At 42.0% G+C, this 16,143-nt stretch overlaps 2 protein-coding genes across 4 annotated transcripts in view; one reads left to right on the forward strand and one right to left on the reverse strand.

Annotated features, from left to right (window-relative positions):
* LOC148454108 (proprotein convertase subtilisin/kexin type 4-like) overlaps positions 1 to 5,366 on the reverse strand; it is a 109,444-nt gene extending 104,078 nt beyond the window's left edge. The window contains exons 1-2 of one of the 2 annotated variants that reach the window (XM_088461307.1): positions 5,156 to 5,366; positions 1,840 to 1,944 (exon numbers count right to left, since the gene is read on the reverse strand). In XM_088461307.1, the coding sequence (XP_088317433.1) occupies positions 1,840 to 1,944; positions 5,156 to 5,308 (258 nt within the window). In that variant the 5' untranslated portion in view covers positions 5,309 to 5,366. The remainder of the gene's footprint in view (positions 1 to 1,839; positions 1,945 to 5,155) is intronic. The other variant, XM_088461306.1, reaches the window with a different exon arrangement.
* Positions 5,367 to 5,666: 300 nt separating this feature from the next.
* Positions 5,667 to 13,692, forward strand: LOC148454110 (receptor expression-enhancing protein 6-like). Of its 2 annotated transcripts, XM_088461308.1 has the most exons (6): positions 5,667 to 5,967; positions 7,234 to 7,327; positions 7,494 to 7,632; positions 9,064 to 9,232; positions 9,376 to 9,449; positions 13,357 to 13,692. In XM_088461308.1, the coding sequence occupies exons 1-6, from the start codon at positions 5,853 to 5,855 to the stop codon at positions 13,372 to 13,374; spliced, it is 609 nt and encodes a 202-aa protein (XP_088317434.1). In that variant the 5' UTR covers positions 5,667 to 5,852; the 3' UTR covers positions 13,375 to 13,692. The 2 variants fall into 2 exon arrangements, with proteins under 2 accessions (XP_088317434.1, XP_088317435.1); XM_088461309.1 differs by lacking the exon at positions 9,376 to 9,449 and having other exon boundaries at positions 5,672 to 5,967.
* The last annotated feature ends 2,451 nt before the right edge of the window (positions 13,693 to 16,143 follow it).

Here is a 16,143-nt window from a genome sequence, read left to right on the forward strand (position 1 = left end):
TATATAACGTTACATTGTTTATATCAAAGTATTATGATAACTGTATACTTCAGCTTTAGAGATGCGTTGCATCCAAAATTTTGCCCTTTAAAATGTGCCATCCTCACTGATCAGCACCCTGCCCAAAAAAATCCTAAAGTGAACACGATCAGTATTAGCAATTCTGAATAGGACAGGTTTTCTATTACAGTTATGAAATTTTGATGTAGGAAGGCTTCAGTTTCTACTACCATAAACAAGTCATATAGGCCCCCATTTACCAACGAAGGCAAATACCAGCGGAATTTTTCATTTAGTATCACTGTTATACTTACGAAAAATTCACTGGTATTTACATGACACGGGGACCTGGCAGTGCCTGGAAGGTTTTGCTGAAAGATGGCGAGAGCGATGCTGTGACAAACAGCGGTGATCTTAGATTACCGCTGTTTGTTAAAGGCAGAAACGAGGCCATAACCTCTTTAGCGAGCACTAAAGGGGTTATGCTTCATTGGTAAAGGGGCCTTAGTGAGGTATGCCAAGATCCTTGCCTGGCAGTCCGCAGATTTGCAGCCTAGCTTCTTACTTCCCGGAGACTGCTACTAAGCCCCCAACCAAAGCACCTTCTATCTGGGACTCTATGGGGGGAATTCAATTCAACACACCGCGCTGTTTGTGCGTGCTAAAGATTTCTTCTCTCACCCCCCCTGGGGATGCGAAGAGAAATCCGACCAAAGTGCCGGGTGCGCGGCTGTTTTTCTACATAGCGCGGCGCTAACAGCCGCGCGCCCGGAACTTTGGTCAGAGAATGCCGGTTACAGCGCCTTAACACCCTTGTTAAGGCGCGATAACTGTCATTCTCCGACCACACAGCACACTGAATTGAATAGCTCCGGGAGCTCGCTCCTGGCGCTATTCAATTCGCGTTGATTTGAATCGCCCCCTATGTCAAGAAATATTATTTGGGATTTGGTCGAAATTGCACCCATTCATTTTATTCTGCTTAAATGTAACTTTTATGTAATTGTACAGATCTTGCCTGTATAACCTGCGATTTGGTCTCTATGTGTATCCATTCAATCTTTATTCTGCCCAAATTGTTTTTTAAATGGCTAATAAATAAAGGCTAATACTTCATATTGCTGTGCAACTTACTATTATAAAAAAGTAGCCTACAAAACATATACAGTTTATAGACTAATTACTACTGAAAGATGAAGGTTTTTGCTTCTCAGAAGAAACAGAATGGTGTACAATTCACATGGCATAAATCGGGGAGCAACAAAGATGCCATTACACATATTTGGGCGCGATACAATTGTTTTTTAAGGCGCTCTAATTAATGAGTGCCCAATGTTGCAATTCAATTGTTTTTGGGCGTCCATTATTTATTGTGCTTGCACGCCTAATTTGACCGGGTTTAGCTGCATAAAACTGCTAAACCCGTTTAAAGTCCTGGTTAGGGTGCCAAACAGCAGTTTAGGCACCCAAGTCCAGGATTTATCACACTTTTCTGATTTACTTTGGCCTTCTCAGGAGGCAGCAAGCAGAAATGCCGGCACCAGCATCTATTGCATCTGAACGGAGCAACAGTTGAATTGCTCCGTCGGGTGCCTGGCACCGCATCCACTAACATTTGAATATTGCCCCAATGATAGGATTACATTGTCTCTTAAAAAACTACTATGGCTAGGAAAGGCCAAATAGGACAGAACTAACCAGATGATGCTTTACACTGGTATGGCTCTTATACAGAACAAGCAATATTACCCACAACTAGGAGAAACATGAGCACAGCTATAGGTCATAGAGTCATATCACAAGTATAACATGATGATGATGCACACTTTTACAAATTACCCGAGGATCCTTTTGCAATCTTATATGCCAGCTCCTATGAGGATTAAATGATTTTCTTTGTACTCCGCGGTGCTGAATATGATAAAAATTGCTGCCAACTATTACCTGTACAGAAAGAAAAAACATCATGGATGACCTTGGATTTTATCAATATTTGACCAGCACTTTCATAGAAAAACAAGAAATGTCCCCAAACTTACCACCCCATTTGGTAACCTCTTATAGAAGTTGGTTTACGATCTCATTACTAAGATCTCAACTTGTTTCCCAGGCCAAATAATAATAATTCCCCACTATAACCAGCAGCTTACAAAGTCAAAGATTATAATTTTTTAAATTGTGTAAAGTGATATTATGTGGAAATAGTATTTATTGTGAGTATGTTACATGTATTGGTGATTTGCTTCTTCATTATAAAGGGGACTGGAGCTTAAAACATGGTTGCTTGCATTTAAAATAATATGTTATTTTTATGCTCCGTACACACGGTCAGACGATCGTTGTTTGATCATCCTGCATATGCTGGATCGAACAACTATAACGACCTGCAATGAACGATCGCGGGTCCCAATAGTAAACAGGCTAACATGGTCGATATCGACCATGTACTCCTGCATGCACGGGCGATGGGCGATATCAATATCGACCATTCGTGCCCGTGCATCAACCATCATTTGGTCGTTTGAGAGGACCAGAAACAGGACGATATGAACATAGCGTTCCCGCTAGGCTGTTTTAGCGGGGCGCGGCGCCCTGCCCTCTTTCTGGAAGGCAAAAAGCGCCCTGCCCTCCAGAAGGAGGGCAAAAAGCGCCCTGCCCTAACAGCCTGCGGGAACCGTCTTCACCCGCGGGTCGCAGTGTCCCGGTCACCGACCGGAGAATAGACGCCGGGCGCATGCGCCCGGCATCTATTCTCCCTGTCAGCAGGGCTTGGGGGCTGCCCGGCATGTCTGTAAGTGCCGGGCATGCCCCCAAGAGTGACGAAAAGGGGACGCGTCTCATTGGCAAGGCCCCTTCTCGATGACCACGCCCCCTTCTCGGGCGCACGAACGGACATGCCCTCTCTAGCTCCGGCGCCCTGCCTCCCGCCGGAGCTAGAGGGAACACTATGAACAATAACGATATTGTTCATATCGTCCTGTTTAATCGCACCGTGTGTACGCAGCATTAGATATCTTCTTGTAAGGTATACAATTGCAATTTTGGATATTAGCAAAAATGGTTAATTATAATACAAAATATATTAGAATTTAGTTTAATCTAAGAAATCATTGTCATAACTGATATAGACAATAAAATCTTAAACAAGGGTTGACACTTGACACAGGGCATGAACTACACAACACTTGTATACTTACAACAAATCTATTCCTCACTCACAAAAGCAGACTCTTACATATACTGTAACTGATGGCATATGGGAAGCATTGCTATGACAAGAATGAAAGGGTAGAGCTTTCAAACAAAGCAAACAAATGACAAGCTCTCACAGACTGCCATATACAGATTTGGGTGGAAACAGCAGTATTAAGGTGCATATACACACACGATTTTTTTAACGATAATCGTTTGTAAAAATCGTTCACTTTCTGAGTCAAACGATGACCGATTTTCGTTCATGCGCGTTCACGTTTGTAGTTCAGTCAGACTTGTCAACTCAACGATTTTCAGTAAGGGAATATGCAAAAATCGTTTGTAGTTCTAAAAAATCGTTAAATGAACATAGTAAATGAACAACTTTAGTAAACGATTTTAGTTCATTTTTTCAAGGGAGAAAACCGTTTACTAAAATCGTTCATTAACTAAATCGTTGTGTGTGAGCTTTTGAATTCCACCAGTTCCATATGAAATAATAATCATAGGTGTATGACATCTCAAAACTATAGCTGCATACACACACAACGATTTTGTTACCAACGATTTTATGAACGATTTTCTGTCAGATAATGGTGCATACACACGATCAGATTTTTCCTTCAGATATGAACGATAACGATTTAAAAATCGTTCAGTCGTTCATATCTGAAGGAAAATAGTTCATATCTGACATGCCTGAACGATGGACGATCAACGATGCGCGTTCCCGATGGTCAGATAACGATTTCTGACATCTGATGGGTTTGCAGTCAGACTTGGACGATTCCATTCATTTTAATGCAGTCAAAAATCGTTCAATCGTTCAAATCGTACAAATCGTTCAAAACTTTGTTAAAATCGTTCAAATCGTTCAGATCGTTTAATCGTTCATCTGACAAATCTGACAAGTCTGACAAATCTGACCGTGTGTACGCTCCATTATCTGTCAGATTTTTTAAAGTGTAATGAACGATTTTTTTGATCTACAAAAGATTTTTGCATATTCCCTTACTGAAAATCGTTGAGTTGACAAGTCTGACTGAACTACAAACGTGAACGCGCATGAACGATTATCGTTCATCGTTTGACTCAGAAAGTGAACGATTTTTTAAACGATATCGTTTAACGATAATCGTTCAAAAGATCATTGTGTGCGTATGCACCTCAAGAGATAAAAAAGTAATTTTCAAATGGCAAATATAAGAGATTTGAAATATCTATACATAAACAGAAGATACTTGGGATATAAAGTACATGGCACAGCTCCTAGAGACACAAGTACACAGTGAGGGGAAGAAATACTGTAGGTTAGTAATATTTAACTATTAAGTAGCAGTTCAGCTATATGTTGTAGAGCCAAAAGAATAATAACAGATGAGATTTAAAAACGGAGTAAGAGCAATTGTAATATAAGATAACTGACAAGGAACAAATATATAAAATCCGTAACTCTTGCTGGCAATTTAATACATTTAAAAATAAATAAATAGTGCACGTCACACACACACACACATCACATACACACACACATCACACACTTTTTCCTAGGGGTGACCGTAGCCTCCTTCTCCTCCCCAGGGCCAAGCTCCCACTTGGGTCCAACACTGATGTAATTTCACGTAACATACTTATACACTCAGACGTTTTTGACACTTTAAATAATTTCACACTATGCTATGAAGAGGTCACTTTTGCTAGTAAACGTAAAAAAAAGAGAGGACAGTGCTCTGAATTAAAAACCTGGGCCTATGTGTTGGTGACAATTTTTATACAGGTCTTTGAAACATCTGACTGCTGTTAAAACTTAGTTGAGTTGCCGAATGCAGTGTCCAGCAGGGCTGCCATTTACAAGGGAGTGAAATATCTATATATTTTTTAAATATCGCCCGCCAGTATATCTGTATATATTAATGCGTTCACAAACGGGCGGTGTGCTCCGGGCCCGGGGCAGGGTGATCACCTGTCCCATGCTGGCACAGCCTAACTTCCTGGCTATCTTCCCCGCCTCCTCCGGGCCCCCGAGCACCTGCACGGCCCAGCTGTTGGTGTACACCCGGAATGCCAGGGCACAGCGTAGGCTGAGCAGGCACAGGGCCGCTCCAGCTCCCATCATTTGCCCCACCACCGCCTCCTCCAGCTGCCCAACACCGCCGTCACTATAGCAACAGCGCGGAGGGAGAGGGCAGGGCGCACGTGGGGGATTATGGGCGGGATTCCACGCGGCCGCAGCTCAGGCACAGGCGGAGGGGGGAGGAGCCAAGTGTAGCGCTGTAACAGCGCCACTCTACTCATGCAGCGCTACACTATGTACTATCATTACCGCTCACGGAGATCAGTGTATAAATACAGAGTAGTAACTAGAAGGACCAGGGAAGACAATAGGGGAGGCCAGGAGATGCCACAGGGCACCTCAGTGTGTAGTTGCAGTAATACAGATGAGAAGAAGGGAGGTGTAATATAATGCATTGCACACCTTTGCCCCCCGCACCTGTATGAAGAGCAGGACACACCCCTCCTCAGTGATTGGCGGCCGCGATGTGACGTAGGCAGCCTGGGGCTAGGCATCGCTGGCCAGGAGAAAAGCGGATTTCTTCTTTCTGTCTCTGAGCCGCAGTTATCGCCGTGTGTGGGGCAGCCCGGCCGTCACCGCCGCCATCATGCCGTCTCTCCTGGAGCGCTTCCGTAATTACCTGAACGGGGATAACGTTGTGTCTCGGTTGCTGGGGAGCGTTGAGGAACAGACCGGTATCAAGAGGGATTACCTGGCGACCGGTGAGCGGCCGGTGTTACATTATGTTGGGGGGGGGGATAACAGCCGCTATGAGCAGCCCTAGTGCCCCGTACCAAGTGTCCCCCCTGATTCCCACCCTCCGTGTACGCCATAATAAGCAGTGTGTGTGCAGGATACATTCGTACTAGGCACTTTTTAAGTTTGGGCTTGTTACCCCCGGTGGCTGCATAAAGTAGGTGGCAGGCGGTTAGGTAACTACACCGTGCTGTGTGTGTGTGCTGGTATAGGGCTGACCCCTGCCCTGAGTACATGTCATTCACAACCATGATCACTGCTGATAACGCTTGCACAATGCACACATACATCCACAGGGGGAGGGGGAGCTGGATGTCTGGTGTCACTAATCGGGTGAACCTGTGGTGCTTACAGTCTTATTACACAGGATTATATAACCTTGTATTCGCTACAGCTCTATCCTGTTTATAAAACATTCACTTACAAACTTCTGTTTCAGCTTTAAACAGAATTTCAAATTGGTAAATACATTCTTTATTTCATGTTAGCATATGTTATTTCATTTTCACATACAGTGCTTCTGGAAAGTATTCACAACGCTTCACTTTTTCCACATTTTGTTATGTTACAGCCTTATTCAAAATGGAATAAATTAATTTTTGTCCTTCCATTTACAGATGATGGGGGCCACTGTGCTCATTGAGACCTTCAAAATAGCAGATATTTTTCTGTACCCTTCCCCAGATTTGTGCCTAGAGACAATCCTGTCTTGGAGGTCTACAGACAATTCCTTGGACTTCATGCCTGGTTTGTGCTCTGACATGCACTGTCAAGTGTGGGACCTTATATAGACAGGTGTATGCCTTTCAAAATCATGTCCAATCAACTGCATTTACCACAGGTAGACTCCAATTAAGCCGTAGGAACATCTCAAGGATGATCAGTGGAAACGGGATGCACCTGAGCTCAATTTTGAGCTTCATGGCAAAGGCCGTGAATACTTATGTACATGTGATTTCTTAGTGGGTTTTTTTATTTATTTAATTTGTTAAATTTGCAAAACTCTCAAACTTTTTACATGTTGTCATTATGGGGTATTGTGTGTAGAATTTTGAGGATAATTTTAATTTATTCTATTTTGGAATAAGGCTGTAACATAACAAAATGTGAAAAAAAGTGAAGCGTTGTGAATACTTTCCGGATGCACTGTACTTATCTTTCTACATCTGAGTAAAGAGTGTTTTGCTAAATCTATTGTGCTTCATATTCAGATCATCTTTCTGTCTCTCTAGGCTCCATATGTTCTCTGGGCTTGTACTTGGTGTTTGGCTATGGGGCTTCTCTGGTCTGCAATTTAATTGGTTTTGCATATCCTGCCTACACATCGTAAGTATTGAGATTTATTTTAACAGCAAGAAGGAGGATCATAATCTTTGCTTTTGAATGAGTCAAGATTGATATTCTGTGTTTAACTTTTTCCCCCACATGCATGTAATGTTTGAGTTTTAAAGCACTTTACATATTATCTGATATTTGTGTCTTCTTCCTTTAGAATTAAAGCCATCGAGAGTCCAGATAAAAAAGATGACACAATATGGCTGACGTACTGGGTGGTTTATGGAGTGTTCAGTGTGGTGGAGTTCTTTTCTGATATATTTCTCTTCTGGTTTCCTTTTTATTATCTGGGAAAGGTGAGATGATTATCGGTGCCTCCTAGTGCCTTTTCATTGCAGGATGTTGACAGGCAAGTTGCATGGGCAAATTGCTTGTGAATTATCTACCATCTTAAGCTGGGTACACGCTTGCTGATGTGTACCCAGAAGATAAGACTTCCTGTTGGGCAGAAATATTGTACTATGGGTACCCATTGGGCGATGTAATGAACAACTGAATGATCCCTCGTTCCATCCTTCTTTACCTGCAGCCACGCCGCATGCGATGTCATCTAGTTGGCCATGCAGCACAGGCGACCGGACGATATTGCATGCGAGCGTGCAGATAGTCCATACACACTATGCGATCTGCACGATCTGTCGTTTTGATCTGCGTCGGAATGATTGTTCATTCAATGGATCTGCATAGTATGTTATCAGCTTAAGAAATGTGGCTCTCTGATCACACCTACACCCCCCCCCCCTCCCCTCCCTTTGGGACCCTCTTGTTACCTGTACTCAACTACCAGTCTATCAGAGGCAAGTAGATTCGGGTATAAACTTCATGTACTACAGGAAGTGCAGCCGATCCAGTTTTCACATATAATGTACACCCCATATCCTATACTTGAATGAATAGCTTGAGATTGTTTTTAGTTGCTCCTTTGTGTGCGGTTACATGCCACAGACAAAAAACCCATTGAATAACTACATGGGTGGCTTGTCTACATTACTTTTTTTTTTTTTTCTCTTTTCTTTTCTCCATTTTAGTCACATACAGGTGAGAACTGCCAGGAATGGTTCTTATAAGGGCTAATCTGTGTGAGCAGTATTTCCTGGATTGTTCACAAGCAGTTTGCTGGCAGGGAATGCATGCAGAATGATTCCTCTTGTAATAGGTTTTTTTTTTTCTGGTTTTGTGTGTTATGCTGGGTACACACTTAACAGCTATATCTACAGGTCGAGTGATCCACAGATATATATGCAGATGATGGTTGTTTGTACACACTGAACAACCATCATCTGTGTTCAGTGTGTAGGTGGGTCCCATCGGGCGGGGGGGTGGGTCCTCCCCCTCCCAGTGGCTGCCGCTGTATATGTATGGGCGGTCCGCCCGTCCACACTTTTCGATGGACATATGTCAGCAGACATAGCTGTCCATCGGCTGTGCAGCACAGCCAATGCGATATGTCTGCAGCCAATGCGATATGTCTGAACGACGTCGTTCAGACATATATATAGTGGGTACACACTGGCTGACTGGCAGCAGATATATTGGCCGATCAATTGATCAGCCAATATATGTCAGTGTCTATCCAGCTTTATTGTTCTGTGCAGTATACTTGTCAGATAAGCTCATTCTATAGTGCCATTGCTTATCCTTTCTTCATCTCCTTTTTCATGATTAGCAAGTACTCCATTATTTTTCTTTGTGTTTTTAATGAGTACCTCTCCTTGCTTTTTTTGCAGTGTGCTTTCCTGCTCTGGTGTATGGCTCCTTTTTCATGGAATGGGTCCCACATTATTTACAGCCGCTTCATCCGTCCATTCTTCCTAAAGCACCATCAAGCTGTCGACAGTGTAGTGAATGATCTAGGAGGTCAGGCTTTGAACACAGCAGAAAATGTCGCCAGGCATGGTATGTTATGTTGTTTCCATGTTGCCAGAATTTCCTCACCTGATACTTACACGGCCCCACACATGTTGTGGTGTGTGTTTTTTTTTTTTTTTTTTTGTCTATCAATTTCTTTCAATTTTTTCCCTTTCTCCCTAATGCCACAGTCTTGCAGACTCTAACCAGCAGCAGATCTCTCCTGGCTCGTGAGGGGGGCCAGCAGGCCCTTCCCAGCACCTCTGTATGTACCAAAATTCAAGATCTAGGGAGCTCAGTTTGGTGCTGCCCATTTCATTATGGCTTAAAAAATATATCTGATTTTATATCTAAGGTTTCAACCCAAGCATTGCTTTCACCACACTGGAATATAATCTACATTGAAAACACAGATCAGTGCCAGAATATTTAACACATGCTTGTGTAACTATTGAGATACATGGCCAGATTGCCTGGCTGAGTACAGTTTTTAATGTGGTCTGTATTGAAGCCACAGAGAGTGCAATATTTATGGGGTTAATACATGTTACAAAAGCTGGATAATTTTAGAGACCATTGTTAAATAACTACCCCAATTCGCACCTACAAATTCCTACCATGGTGCCTTAGGTTTAGAAGTTACAACCTGCCAATTCTTTTTTGTTTTCCTGATATCTAGGGTCAATTTTCTATACGCTGTGCTCTATGGTATCTTCCCTCACACACAATGGCACATCTTGCACAAGACACAACTTAAAATGTCAGTTATAGCTTGCTGCTCTGGGATTTTAAACCTTTTGAAGTCGGGGGAATGATGCACTTCTTTTTCTGTTTTTAAAAGAAATTAAATGAGGGGAAGATGTTGGGCAATCAAAAATGAAGAATATGTTGTAGACAGTAACCACACTGTTGCCTTTCTACTGTTAACTTTTTAATTTGAAAACTAATTTTGTCTCTTACGGAAAGAAAACTAAAATAATTTCTGCCCCACATTCCATCTTAGCCACTGTTTGCTGAATAATGGAGTAAAGAAATGAAAAATAACCAAAGTGCTTTCTTTGCAAAGTACATAGTTTAACAATAAAAAGTCTTAAATCTTGTAGCTTTTGTGATCTGGGTAATATATGTACTAACTATGGCTCTAGCATGAAATTGGCCTGTTCCAAGCTGAGCTCCCTTATCTAGCTGATAAATGTCCTTTGATGGTCCTGGTTGTATGAGCACACCATGCTTTTCTAGGATTCACGAATAAGTTGGCTATTTTTCTGGACTAGATTGGATATTTTGTACTGCATAACTATTGTTATAGCTGCTTTTATCCAGATATCTAACAGGTTTTGTTTGTTTCTTGACTGTATTTCCAATCATTGCATTCAGTTTGCAATACTTAAAACCTTATTGCTGTGCTATCATTATAGTTAACTGTAATAAAGTAATTGTAGTAATATTATTCTGCTACTACCTCATGATTGAAATTCCAATGCTCATTTCAGTAGGTGATATATCTGTTTTATCGGCAAATTTTAGATTTTGCAACCAATTTATTTTTGCACAACCTCTGCGGATGTAAGTAATGCAAAATTCCGTCCCTTGTACAAAGAATTCCAAAATAAATAGCCTGCTAAAACTTACACTTTTGAAACTTATTTTGTATGTAAATTCATCTTTTTTTTTTTTTTAATTTTTATTTTTTTGCAGCTTGGGTCTATTAGTTACTTTGGTGAATGTAAAAGAAAATTGGTTAAGTACCTTGTTTTACACCATTCTAAAGGCCCCCATACACTGCACGATATGCGTGCCGATCCGTCAGATCGGCACGATGTAGGTACTATATCGTGCCGTGTATGGGCACGATATCGTACCTGATATTGTGCTGCGCGCTCCCGCGGGGTCGTACATCGCATCCCCAGGTCTTTCTGCAAAACTATCTGACCTGGGATGCGATGTACGATCCCATTCAGATGAAGGAGGGGGAAGCCGGCATATCATGCAGTCTGCGGAGACCGCACGATTGCCAGTGGCGGTGACAGCAGTCGCCCTATGCGGTGCACCTTTAGGCTTGGTACACACCTGAACGATTTGTAATTGGACCAATTTTGCATTCAATTTCCCTTGAGGCCAGAACATACGATATTGAGCGTACACACTGTATCGCATACGACCGAACGATATATTGTATCGTTTGATTGTATATGATTTATAGCATATGACCTCAAAATTGGCCAAATCGGACCGAAATATCATCTGGTTGGCCGTACACGCTACACAATTGACACCTAATCGTATGCGATATCTTCAGGTTGGCCGTGCAGCATGGCTGACCGGAAAACGTCGCATTCGACCCGTGGGTGCGCGCAATGGTGCGTTCACACTAGCCGATTTGTCTTGCAGATACGGCAAATTGTGCTGATAGGCTCCCTTGTCTCTCATATTTTCCCAGGTAACTGTAATCCTTTCCCCCTGATACCCAAACTTTACTTAATTTCTCATAATTGATGATCCCCCGGGGATATTCAGTTAGCCCCATTTAACGGGGATTTTGTGTCAGGTCTCATGAGACCTGAAAAGAAATCCCTGATCACTGGGTTTTTCACCCGATAACCGCATAGTTAACGCATTTGATGCCCATTTTTAGCAAGTGTAAAAAAGGGTCTCGGGTGAAAAAGGGTTTCTAATTGTATAGCCTCTGGTGATAAAGCTTGAGGCTCACCCTTTTTCACCCTTGATAACTTTACAGGGCTAACTGAACCTCCCACAGATTCCTATAACTTTATCTTCCTTTGGAACCTAAAAGGACAGAATAGGTAAGTTTTATGACCTTTAGATAACATGGATGTCAGCTGTAGTCCATCATTTTAAAGTGAAAAGCAGTTAGCCACATATTTCTACCTTTTAGGGAAAGTGGATTTTTCATTGCATTTAGCTGGGAGCATTTACTGATGGAGGCTCTGGTTTCCCTTTCTAAAGAGATCGATCTATCCATAAAAATAAAGCCTAGTGTACAAAGTAGTTACTTCTGTTCATTCTAGTTATACAAAATGTAGCAATCTGCATTGGTTTTTCTTTCTATAGCTGGGTACGCACTGGCAGATATATTGGCCGATCATTTGATCAGCCAATAAATCGTGTGCCCTTCAGTCAGGGTGTACCAGCTATGTCTGTGTACGAATACAGTCAGACATATCATGTCAGTTGTGCTGCACAGCCAATGGCAGATATAGCCGCAGATATCTGTCCATCGTGCTGTGTGTAAACGTGCGTATCCACTTGCAGACATAGAAATGAAACAAGTGCACTATTATGACATCGTGCATTCGTTTCACAGTCTTATGTGCCTACACTGAACGTTCAGTCATTTAGTGTAAGCACATCAATCAACCCCGAACATGGGCAACCCGGATTTCATCAAGTTGACCAGCATGTTCGGGCGATGATGGATGTCAAAAACGACCAGCACGCGCATCGCTGGTCGAAAATGAACGATTAACAAGCTATTGAACGATAACTGTTATCGTTCAATCGGCCTGTTTAAACGCTAAGTGGATACGCACCTTAAGGACTGTCGGCTAACCGCCAGTACACTTGCAGCAGAGGCTGCGGGGAGGGTGGGGCGACACAACCCACAGCCAGATGGTGGTTCACACGACCACTGTGACCCAGATGGTGGTTCAGTGTGTATGAACAACCAACATCTGCAGATCAGTCGATCTGCAGATATATCTTTTAGGTGTGTACCCAGCTTAATAGTTGTACATGAGCATTGTGTCTATACCGTATTGTAATCTGTTAGTTTTATATCCAACATACAGTAGAACTGCCTCTGGAATATGTTTTTGTGTATGAGGAATCTGCCTGACAGTTCTAATTCACAACTGAGTGAATTATCAAATTACTTTTGAAAAATATATAGCCCAATTATGTGAGAGGACGCTTTCTTATACCCAGAGGCTTTATTTGAATTGCTAAACTCTGCAGGATGACACAGGCAGTTTCCTAAAACCTGGCCTATTTTCAGTGGTCAGTCTTGCAGTATGACTGTTTCATACTATACATGCGCTCCCTTCTGTTTCCTTCTTTGTACCCTTTCAAAATACAATGTGCATGTTGTGTTTTGTTTGTTTTTTTAACTATTTTGCAGATTTCTAATGTATTTTTTTATGGTTTCCATCTAGCATTCAAAGGAGCAATGATCCATTCTTTGGAAGTCGATCAGAGCGAATGACGGACTTTCTTTGCTTTCTAGGATGCCTCAACTTCTCAGAAAAAAAAAAAAAAAAATCTGTTAAGACTAATTTTCTTTAATTTCACTACATGTTTTCTGCAAGTATGCTGGGAAGTGGCTATATGTATTTATTACTCGCCATTATCTCAAATATGTTTATCTGCTGTATAGCAGAGTGTAGACTGAGTAAAGGTTAAAGTATGTGACTCCTTCAAATCTGGCAATCTCTGATCTGTGATCTGATGGAAATGCCATGACTAATAAATGTGAATCTGCGGTTGGTTAAGATTAGATCCTACTGGCTATATAATTGTTTACGTGCACAGGGAGAAATGCAGAGCTGTACATTTACCTTGTTAGACTTATATGGGTGTTGAGCTTTGTACAGCCACTGTGGTGCTGCACCACTTTTAAACAAGTGTCATTACACACAAATCATTTAATTAGTACTACATATGTGTGAACACTTCTTCTTCTTCTTCTTCTTTTCTTTTTTCTCCCAAGTCCTCTAAGTCAGAGGATGAGAGAGGAAAGCATGGTGGTCCCTGTGTTGCGGTTGGGCAGGAACCTACACCAAAAAGTTTGCAAGAGGCACCACCCAGCAGACACAAAAAAATGCACACATTTTAATGAATAAGATCATCCCAGACAGAATGGTTATGGTTGCACTATAGTAGATAGCATAATTTACATTTAAGCACGTAATTATTTTTTTTTAATCTTTTTTTTTTTTTTTTAAATCTTTCTTTACTTTTGGAGGTTTTTTTTTTTTTAGATATATATATCTAAAATTTATTTCTGTAGCATCCATAGCTTTAATGTTTACAAATAAGCACAGAGCTAGATTCATAAGTTCTTTGAAAATAATTAAGCATAACATTGTTCATATGTTTTCTTTGCTGTTTAATTAAAATGATTTTTTGTTTTTTATGTTGCTGTTACCTTGTTCCCTACTGTTTGAGATCCGTGCCGGTAAGCAGACTTGGAAGGGAGGGCATACTAATACGTGCTCCACTTCTGAGAAGTACGTTTCATGGTACAATGGTTGAGAAAAGAAAAATGTGTATAATGAAGATGTAATAGGGTCCTTCTTAAAGGGTTGGGTATGGGATCCCTGACGGTCAGGATGCTGCTGGTCAGAATACAGACAGCGGCTCCCGACAGTCAGAATCCCAACACTACACGGTAAGGTCCCTAACCCTTACCATCCCTCTTTGGTGCCTAACACTAACTTACCCCCCACCCCAAGTGCCTGAACCCAACCCCTGATGCTTGCCTTCGGAATGCCGGTGGTCGGGATACTTGTGCCGGGATCCCGACGCTGGTATTTTGACTGTCGGCATCCCGCACTCCTGGATACTGACTACATCACCTTCATCCCCCTTTTTTAAATTGTTGAAGATGAAAAATAAATGGAAGTTTGTTTTATTTTTCAGCTTTTCTTAGAGTTAGACCTCTGAAGTATATAAAAAGGGATAGATTTTAAAATACAATACACAAAGTAAAATAAATACAGTAAATAAAGAATAGGCTAATATTTATATTTTAAGCTGCGTATACACTAGACTATTTTTTAACTATATGCCAGATTCCCCATAGCAGTGTCTCTCCTCACTTGAGTCATGAAAGAAGGGCCAGGGGCTGCAGTGCTGATGATCCCTGCAGCAAACTGCTTCCTAGTCACCAGGCTGAAGTGTGCCTATGACTAAGAAGCAGTAAGCAGGAGGGATCAGCGGCACCCGCAGTCGAGCAAAATTCAGTACTCACTCCACCAAAAGTGGGTGCAGGAGGGTCCCGTAGGCACTGTGTGACTTGTACCAACCGCGCCCATGGCAGCTACAGTATGCCCCTGGTTTGGGGCCAAAGTGCTGCCAGGGTGCTATAGATGGCTGAGTGGAAATGGGGCCATAGTTGGAACAGACCCGGTGGTTATCTGTTTGTCCAATGTCTGCCCTATCCAAGATGTACTGAGTGTATGGGATGTGCTGCTCCAAATCACCCAGATGCATTAAAATTCAACCTGGGACCTAGTATACAGTCTGCCTCAGCTTCAGTTTTGCCAAGGTGCAAACTGCCCCGTGTTTTTTTTTTTTTTTTTTTTTTAAATTTATTGTTTTTTAAATTTGTTTCTAACTCTGGATTAAACACACAGGCCGGAATGTGTCAATTATTGTAATTTAGCTACACTTTACGGAGCCTGATGCATACAGGCACATTGCAGCCCCATAAAATACTTTGGGGACTGATGTTCCGCAGGACTGCAGCAGATAACTGAGAACAAGTCATCTTAATATCAGATATGTATTGTGGGAACACTTGTGTACAGTGCTAAAACTACCATGATTGCAGTGTGTGGTTGCTACTGGGAACAAAAAATGAAGAGGGACTAACAATGTTGGGTTTCACCATCTCTGTGAGGCATCTGCACCCACTCCAGCGTGCTGAAAAAGGGGTGTGGTCTTTTAACAAGGGGCTTGGTCACACAATAGTATTCCTAATTCAAATTACGCCACACAGGACAATCTTGATTCACATTACACCAAATAGAAGTGTCCCTTATTCTTGTATGACACACATTTGTGCCCCTTATACACAATGCCCACAGCAGTGCCCATTGTAGTGGTAGTGCTCCTTATGCAGTGCCCACAGTGGTAGTGTTCCTTATTCATTGACCCCAGTAGTGGTGACCCTTTTGCAGTGCCCTCAGGAGTGGTTCCCCCTGTAGTAATGCCAACCT

This window comes from Taudactylus pleione, unplaced genomic scaffold (genome assembly GCF_031769625.1).
Source record: "Taudactylus pleione unplaced genomic scaffold, aTauple2 ptg001032l, whole genome shotgun sequence".
Lineage (NCBI taxonomy): Eukaryota > Metazoa > Chordata > Amphibia > Anura > Myobatrachidae > Taudactylus > Taudactylus pleione.

Bases quoted from the DNA above. Each gene is read 5' to 3' on its own strand.
- LOC148454110 (XM_088461308.1), top strand. From the start codon at position 5,853: ATGCCGTCTCTCCTGGAGCGCTTCCGTAATTACCTGAACGGGGATAAC. The intron at 7,328-7,493 runs GTAAGTATTGAG...TTCTTCCTTTAG, and splicing joins GCATATCCTGCCTACACATC to AATTAAAGCCATCGAGAGTC. The intron at 9,233-9,375 runs GTATGTTATGTT...CTAATGCCACAG, and splicing joins AGAAAATGTCGCCAGGCATG to TCTTGCAGACTCTAACCAGC.